An 8384-nucleotide genomic window follows, 5' to 3' on the forward strand; every position below is an offset into this window, starting at 1 on the left:
AAGACTGAATCAGTGATGTGATATTCTTATGCAACATATGTAACAAATGGTGACCAAACATTAAAAATGTATATTATGAGGGAGAGTCCATTTAATAATGAGCATGGTAAAAACAAAGAAAAGTAAGAAATATTTTTAGATGAAGAGGAATTAAGTGGTATGATAAGTAATTGCAGTGAGTGATCATGGATTAGATTCTGGATCAAGAAAACAAATCTCGCTGGGCAGTGGTGGTGCACGCCTTTAATACCAGCACTCAAGAGGCAGAGGCAGGTGGATCTCTGTGAGTTCGAGGCCAGCCTAGTCTACAGAGTGAGATCCAGGAAAGGCGCAAAGCTACACAGAGAAACCCTATCTCGAAAAACCAAAAAAAAAAAAAAAAAAAGAAAACAAATCTCTATAAAGATCGCTTTGGGATACTTGGTGAAATTGTAACACAACTTGCACATTATAATATATTAAATCCTATAGGATTTTCTATATTTGATGTCTGTACTATTATTTATGTAGGACCATGTTCTCAATCTTAGAGTTGGCAAGCATAAAAGTACTTATAAGTAAAGTGACATCATGTAGGTAATCAACTTTCAAATGGTACATCATTGGTTATGAAAATTTCATTATTTATATGAAATATGAATATAATTATTCAAGAGCAAGAAAGGAGAGAGCTATGAGGAATATATGCAAAATGCTAAAATCAGTGAGTGTAGGTGAAGGCATACAGTTCATCAAAACATTCATGTACTATACCCAAAATTTAGAATTGTCAAAATAATGTGTGAAAAAGATATAATTCATAAATTTTACCTTTTTAGAACTTTCAGGCTAATGGCCAATGAAAGTTCTATTTCATATATTTCAAAGAAAGAACTTATGACCTCTAAAGCATGTCATCTCTAAGAGGGAATTCAGAGCATACAGCAACTCTTTCCAAAGGTAGGATATTATGCTTCCAGCAAGAGAAACCTTCAGTATGACCAGAAGAGTCAAGAAATATTACTAAAATCTGATTGAGGCAAGATGGCTGGCCTGTGGATTGAAATTCTGTGTGCCTTGAAACAGATTTTAGAAGCGATCTCTCCTCACAATATCTTTTTCAAGTCATCCGATAAGGATCATGAAATCAGCAGTCAAATGGATGACATCAAACAGAACTATCTGGAAACATTTATTTCCAATCCAAAATGGAGCTTCATCTAGTGTCTGTCATAAGTCTACATATTCTTCTCTTCCAGTGGACTACAACTGCAAGGTAGAGCTGGCTTTGACCTCCGACGGCAGGACAATAGTGTGCTACCACCGTTCTGTGGACATGCCCTACAAGCACACCAGACCTATCCCTCAACCAGACATTTTGCATAATAATGAAGAAACATATGAACAAGTGCTGAAAACCAAATTAGAAGAAAAAAGCAAACAACTTGAGCAAGGCCCCATGATAGAGCAGCTCAGCAAGGTGTTCTTCACCACAAAGCATCGCTGGTACCCGCACGGACAGTATCACAGGCACCGAAAGAAACCGGATCCCCCCAAAGACATGTGACGACTCTCAATTTTTCAAGCATCGAGGAAATTTTGCTTTTGTCTCATTTGCCAGATGAGAAAATGCAAATGGTGTATTCATCAAGATGTTATGTAAGAAAATGATAAAAATACCCTTTCATAGAAAAAAAAAAGAAATATTACTAAAATCTGTTTAAGTTTTTTGTGAGGTTGTGAATCTTGTCTTTGTGGTTCCCTCATATTTATGATAATTACAGAAAAGGCAAGGGTTGTTCACTTGTTAAGCCTTTTACAGGAGGCTTCCTAGAGAAAATATGTGCATATATAGTATACATATATATTATATAATGTCACATGCTTTACACATTCTATGCTTGAATTTGAACTTGTGGCTTTGTACATGTGAGGCAAATGTTTTACTACTGAGGTACATCCTTTTCCCAGTATTTTTTGAGACATTTGGACGAACCTGCCTTTATCACTATGAGTATTTCATGTAGTGCTGAATATTTATTTGGGTACCCCTGAGTGAGTAAATGATCTGGGAATACCAAAATCTATCTATATACAACAAGCAACAATGATATATTTTCTCTTTCTTAAAAGAACAGATGGTTATATTTGATAAAGTTCTTCTAGATACATGGAATCCGAAAGGAAACTGCTATTTAACACCATGACTAACAAAATCAATAGTGAATTGTATTAGTTAAGCTTCTCTAGATAAACAGAATGAGTGCTTTTCCAGGGAAACACATGTGTAAGGTTGATTTATTTTGTTATCTTAAGAAATCGACTTGCATGGTTACATAGGCTGAGAAGATCCTAACATCAGCAGTTCAGAGACCCCAGAAACAAGACAGCTCCTGGCTTAGGGCCTAGTCCAAGAGCAAAGGTACAAGACTGAGGTTGAAGCTGGAGGACCTTCTGGCAGAGACAGACTAGCTTTTCATTCTGTTGAGGCCTTAAGTGATTAGATGATGTCCAGTGATGCTGGATAAGATACCCTGCTCTCCTTAGTGTATAGATTCTAATATCATTCAGAAATACCTAGACACATTCAGAGTAATGCTTATGTGGAGGTTTGAATGAGAACGGCCCCCATAAGCTCATACATTTGAATACTTGGTCCCCTATTGTTGGAACAGTTTGGGAAGGATTAGGAAGTGTGTCACTAGGGGTGGGCTTTGAGATTTCAATTGCCCATGCCACTCCCAGTTAGCTCTCTGTTTGTCTTATGCTTGCGAATCAGATGTGAGCCCTCAGCTTCTGCTCCAGTGCATGGCTGCCTGCCTGCTGCCATACTTTCTGCTGGAATAGTCATGACTTTGCCCTCTGAACTGTAAGCAAGGCCCCGATTAAATGCTTTCTTTAACGAGTTGCCTTGGTCATGGTGTTTGTTTCTTCAGGGCAATAGAAAGGTAACTAAGACAATTGTTAAACATCAGACACCTTATGGCTATATCAAGTTGACCTATACATTTAATCATCAGAAAGGTGTTTTGTGTAACATAGTCTATGAACAGAATGACTTTTTTCCCCCCAGCAAGGTAAGCTTTAGTTTCTAACAAAGATTTCTTTTGTACATTGAGCTCAGGCAGGCAAGCCATTTCTTTCTTCTTCATAATTGATTGTAGTGTTTTAGAAATTTAGACAACTCTTTGATTCTATGCCATACCTGTAGAACAGGATGCTGAATTTCCCTTCTGCATGGAAGGATCCAGTGTCTGGTTGTAAGCACTTCTAAAAATTATCTCCAGTTGTTTTGTCCAAAGAGGATCCCCCCACCACCCCTTGAATCCTAGATCTGTAGCCTGTTTCTGAGTGAAATACCAGCTTTTTCTTCCTATAAAGGGTCTCAATTCTAAAAGGTCAGCTTAGCTTCAGAGTTCTCCATGTGTGGTCTCAGGTCCTGTTTTACAATGTAGCACAGTTCAGTAGTGTGTTCTGACAGTCTTGCTTCATTTTCCTCCCCTTTCAGAGATGTTGGACCCCATTGTACACCTCAACGAATGTCTTTCATGAAGCTCTCTACCTTAGGTACATGGGGGGTCCAACAGCAGAGCTGTTGTGATGAACCCTCAAGTCATGCCAACTTGAGTCTTTCATAAGATAGCTCACAGAAAATAGGCATATGGCACACAAATTGTGTTGCTTAAAGATGTGAATTATTAACCAATGATATGTTGAGGTTTCTAGGAAAACATTGGGCAAATAGGATAAGTCAGCTACTAAACTGTCATAGTTTATCTTGAGGAGGAAAAAACCCACAGGAGCTAGATTCAAGTTGGAAAAGTGTTTGACTATCAGCAGCCAAAAAATTTAGAAGTGGGGATAAAGTTGTTTAAGTAGTATTGGGCATTGCTTAGGAGTTATGAGGCTTCTTCTAGATTAAGGAGTCAGGGCAGAGTGAGGTGTGGATGTGGTGGAGGCTCCCTTCATCTCAGCCACTGCCACTAGCACCTGTAAACACAGTAGAGAGCTGCATGGTTGTGAGATACGCCAGGCAGAATAGATTTGAGGAAGGGCACCATGTAGGACAGCCTTCACTGTGACCTGTAATAAGGGAGAGTTTCTGTAGTTGGAGAATTCAGGAGTCCTTGTTAATGCATATTTAAGAAAGGAAATAGTCTCTGATACTTAGAGGGTTACTAAGTTAGTTTGCTTTTGTGATGAGTGAATAAAAATAACATATGAAGACTTACCATGTTTTAATTATTTCTAGCACCCACCCTTTATAAGGTTAAAGAGTAAATGGAGCAGTCCATTTAAGAGGCAACAAAGATTGTGGGAATAAGAAAGGACATCATCTAAGGTGAAATAATCCAGGTACGGAAAGAGGATTGTTAGTTCTCATTTATATATGTAATCTTAAAGTAAGAAAGTAACAAAGAAAGAAAAAAGAAATAAGGAAAGAAGGAAGGAAGGAAAGAAAGAAAGAAAAGAAAGAAAGAAAGAAAGAAAGAAAGAAAGAAAGAAAGAAAGAAAGAAAGAAAAAAAGAAAGAAATCAAGTACTCAGAGACAGGGATGAAAACATTAGCTATCAGAGTCAGGATGATGGCAGGGATTCCCTAATTTTAGCTTTTAGTAAAAGCTCCAAAACACCAAATGGGTATGGTGAAGATGCCTGAATTCAAGACCTAAGAACCGTAATTAATGATTGTGTGTTCTATTGAGGATTTTCATTCAGTCTTTGAGTCAAGGTCATGCTATGTAGCCCAATCTGAACTGTGACTCACTATGTAGCCCAGGCAGCCCCCAATCTTAATCCTATTGCCTCAGCCCTCCACGTGTTGGTATTCCATGTGTGTGTTACTGTCTGGTGTATATTTAGGATTTGTGTTAAGTGAGTAGTTTCAGCTTTTTTTTTTAACACATATGGGGAAAATTTGCAGCTTTATGAAATGATGGAGAAGCTAATTTGCTTTACCTCAGTAACTATTTTACTATACATCTATCTTATAACATCATGTCATATATCTTAATTTATTTAAAAAGAATTTTACTCTTATTTTATGGCCTATTGTGAAGTCTAGAAGCCATTATCAAAAGGATTTTATAGAAAACTGGTCATTATGGCAGCATAGAGGCATACATTTTGGTACTTAAATCTAAGAATTTTTATTGCTTAAAATGAATGTAATAGCAAGTATATACAGACATTAGCAACCATGACCTTTTCAGAAGCAGAGGTTTTGCAATAGAAATGATCTGTTACACATCCTTTTGCTGATGAGTACTTGAGTTTTCTCCTTGGCTGTGCAAGGAGTCTGAGGATGGGAATATCTCTGACATGCTGACTCCACTGCTGGGATATAAGCTCAGAAGATGACTGTACTGTAAGGGCATTCCAAACATTTTGAGGCACTTACTGTTTCCCATAATGGCTGCACCATCAATGTCGTACACAGGTTCTCTTCTCCACATTTTTGCTAACACTTACTCCCTTTCCGCCAGGGTGGTTGGGCACAATACAACTGGCTAGAGGTTCAGAAAGAGCAAAAAGTAGAAGCACAGTTTTAGTTTTGTTTCCTGTTACTGTGATAAAATACCCCGACAGGAGCAACTTAAAGGAGAAAGAGTTTATTTGGCTCACAGTTCTCGGCTGCAGTCTATCGCTGAGGAAAGTCCAGGCAGCAGGAACTTGGAAGCAGTTCGCCACATTCCATCCATAGTCAGGAGCACAGAGCAATGCATTAGTGCACAGCAGCTTTTCTCCACTTTTGTACAGCTTAGAATTCCCTTCTAGGGAAGTGGTCTTCCCACTTCAATGAAGATAATTAAATATTTATTTTATTTTTAAGTGTGAGTGTGAGTGTGTGTGTGTGTGTGTGTGTGTGTGAGAGAGAGAGACAGAGACAGAGAGAGAGAGAGAGAGAGAGAGAGAGAGAGAGAGAGAGAGAGAGAGAAGGTGCCCAGAGAAGACAGAAGAGGGCAGCAGAGTCTCTGAAGTAGGAGTTACAGGTGATTGTGAGCTCCCTGGTGAGGGTGCTAAGAACAGAATTTGGGTCTTCTGCAATGGCAGTACTTGCAGTCATAACCAGTGAGCCACCTCGAGCCAAATTAATAAAATTAAGAACATCTCTGGCAGATTTAGACTAACCTAATCTAGACCATTACTCATTGAGACTTTCCCCAGGTGACTCTGGATTGTGTCAAGTGTCAACTGACGCTAACCATCAGAGTGGGGACACTTCCCTCTTCTATTCTTAGATACCAGAACTCTAGTATGGACGAAATCTGAAAGGTCTATTAATAAGAAATCTGGAGCCAGATATTGGGGTAAATACTGAAAGATCAGAGACAAAAGAACAAGCCACAGCTGCTTCTCACCTCGCCAATTCTACAAATCCTCTGACTGAATGTCTCTGAGTCATCAGCCAACAGGTTTCCAGTTGAAAAGGGCTTTAGCCGAAAAGGCTTTAGTTCCTGTCTCCTCACGTCTTATATACCTTTCTCCATTGAGTCATATTACTTTCTTCCCAGTGCTGGCATTAATGGTGTTTGTGCTTCCCAAATACTAGTAGCAGAGGCATGAGATCTCAAGTGCTGGGATTAAAGGCGTGTGCCACCACTGCCTGGCATCTATGTTTAATCTAGTGGCTTGTTCTGTTCTCTGATCTCCAGGCAAATTTTATTAGAGTACACAATATATCACCACATTCCAGCTTCAAACTTCAGATGTTGGGGCTCATGCAGTAGACTAACTACTAGGCTCTCAGTTCTCACCCTTAGACTAGGACGTGTGCCATGTACTTCTTTGTTCTGGAGTCTTCAAGTTGGGACAAACATTCTTTTGGCCTCCTTGTTTCTCCAGCTTTCAAATGATCTACTGTGGGGTTTCCTGATTTCCATAATCACAATAAATAATTATGTTTTTTACATTAATTAATTTTTAAAACAATCAATCAACTACTGTCTTTCTATTATCTATGTATCATCTATCTACCTTCTACCTGCCAACCTATTTATCACTTATCTATCTATCTATCTATCTATCTATCTATCTATCTATCTATCATGTGTATATCTTCTATCATCATTTCCTCTTGGTTCTATTTATCTTGACAAGCCTGATTAATACAGTAGCTTTGTGGGTAATAAGAGATGTCCCCTGGTATCTGTAGAGGCTTTTCCACAGATACTAAAATATGTGGTTGCCTAAGCATCTTATGTATTTAAATATAACCTAAAGATAGTACCCTATGTATTTCAAATTACAGATTCTCAAACTGTGTGTCATGATCCTACATACTGTGAAGGGTTTTTGTTGTTGTCTTTTAGGAGAATGAAGGCTAAGGAATCTGAAGAACACTGGACAAATGAGACAACTGAAGAAAAGGGACAAATCATCTGTCTGTCCCAGGAAACAGAGTAAAATGGCTACTGGTATATCATCCACAAAATTCCATAAATCTTCCTAAATGTTTGTTTCTGCTCTTCTCTAAAAAATTAACACTATTGGTCTTCTTGTAGTCTCAGTTCAATTAAAATTTAAAGCTGACTTTGGAGTTGGAGAATGGCTCTCTCCTTCTTTAAACTCAAGCATGTTGTTAAAAGGAAAATGCAAACTCCCTGTATCATACCAGAAGAAAGAGCCGTCTTCTGACATGGGACAGGAGAAAAACCAAATTAATTAAGGGACTATTCTATTACTAATCTCAATTCTTTGATTCTATTCTGTTTCTTTAAACCTTTCTTAAACTATGAATTTTATATTAAAATTTACAAGATTAATATATATTAAACTTCATTAAGATAATAATGGTCATATAGAGTACTAACCAATTTTAGAAAAAAGGCTTCAATCAGCTGCCTATACATGTCTTTGTATTCGAGTCTCTTATCAGTTTTCTGCAGGAAACCACGGCCAGGCCTAACATCAACTGAAATCTCCAGAAAGAAGATGGGGCCCCACAATGACAATTCCACATGGACAATAGTAATATCACTAAGCTGACAAACATCATCTACAGATCAGCTTTGGACTACAAAGTGCTTAGAGCAATTCTGAGATGGCTAGCTGAGATGATCCAGTTTCAAAGACTACTTGAATAAGGACTTGAGATAAACCCTGAACTTTGGCATTATGGATAACTAAGAACATAGTTACCTTTCCTAGAATTTGACAATTAACCCATTTTTTTTCTTTCCAGAATAAAGATATATTCGCCCATACCCAGCAGGAAGCAATTTTAAGACTATGATGCCCACATTTCCAAAGGAGTCGTGTGGGGTGGGTGGTTTTTTGGTCTTTAATGGGTTTTGGGTCTGGGATAGTTTTCATTGTTTAGGAGGGTTGGTTACAAGTTGTTGTTAAGGGTTAGGAAAAGGACTAGGCAAAGGAGATTAGATTTAAGGTGTTGGTTAAAAAAAA

At 38.1% G+C, this 8384-nt stretch overlaps 1 protein-coding gene across 1 annotated transcript; it reads left to right on the forward strand.

Annotated features, from left to right (window-relative positions):
* Nucleotides 1-1120: 1120 nt before the first annotated feature.
* Nucleotides 1121-1546, forward strand: LOC118577829 (28S ribosomal protein L42, mitochondrial-like). The gene has a single exon (XM_036178527.1). The coding sequence runs from the start codon at nucleotides 1121-1123 to the stop codon at nucleotides 1544-1546; it is 426 nt and encodes a 141-aa protein (XP_036034420.1).
* Nucleotides 1547-8384: the final 6838 nt, after the last annotated feature.

Source organism: Onychomys torridus, chromosome 2 (genome assembly GCF_903995425.1).
Source record: "Onychomys torridus chromosome 2, mOncTor1.1, whole genome shotgun sequence".
Lineage (NCBI taxonomy): Eukaryota > Metazoa > Chordata > Mammalia > Rodentia > Cricetidae > Onychomys > Onychomys torridus.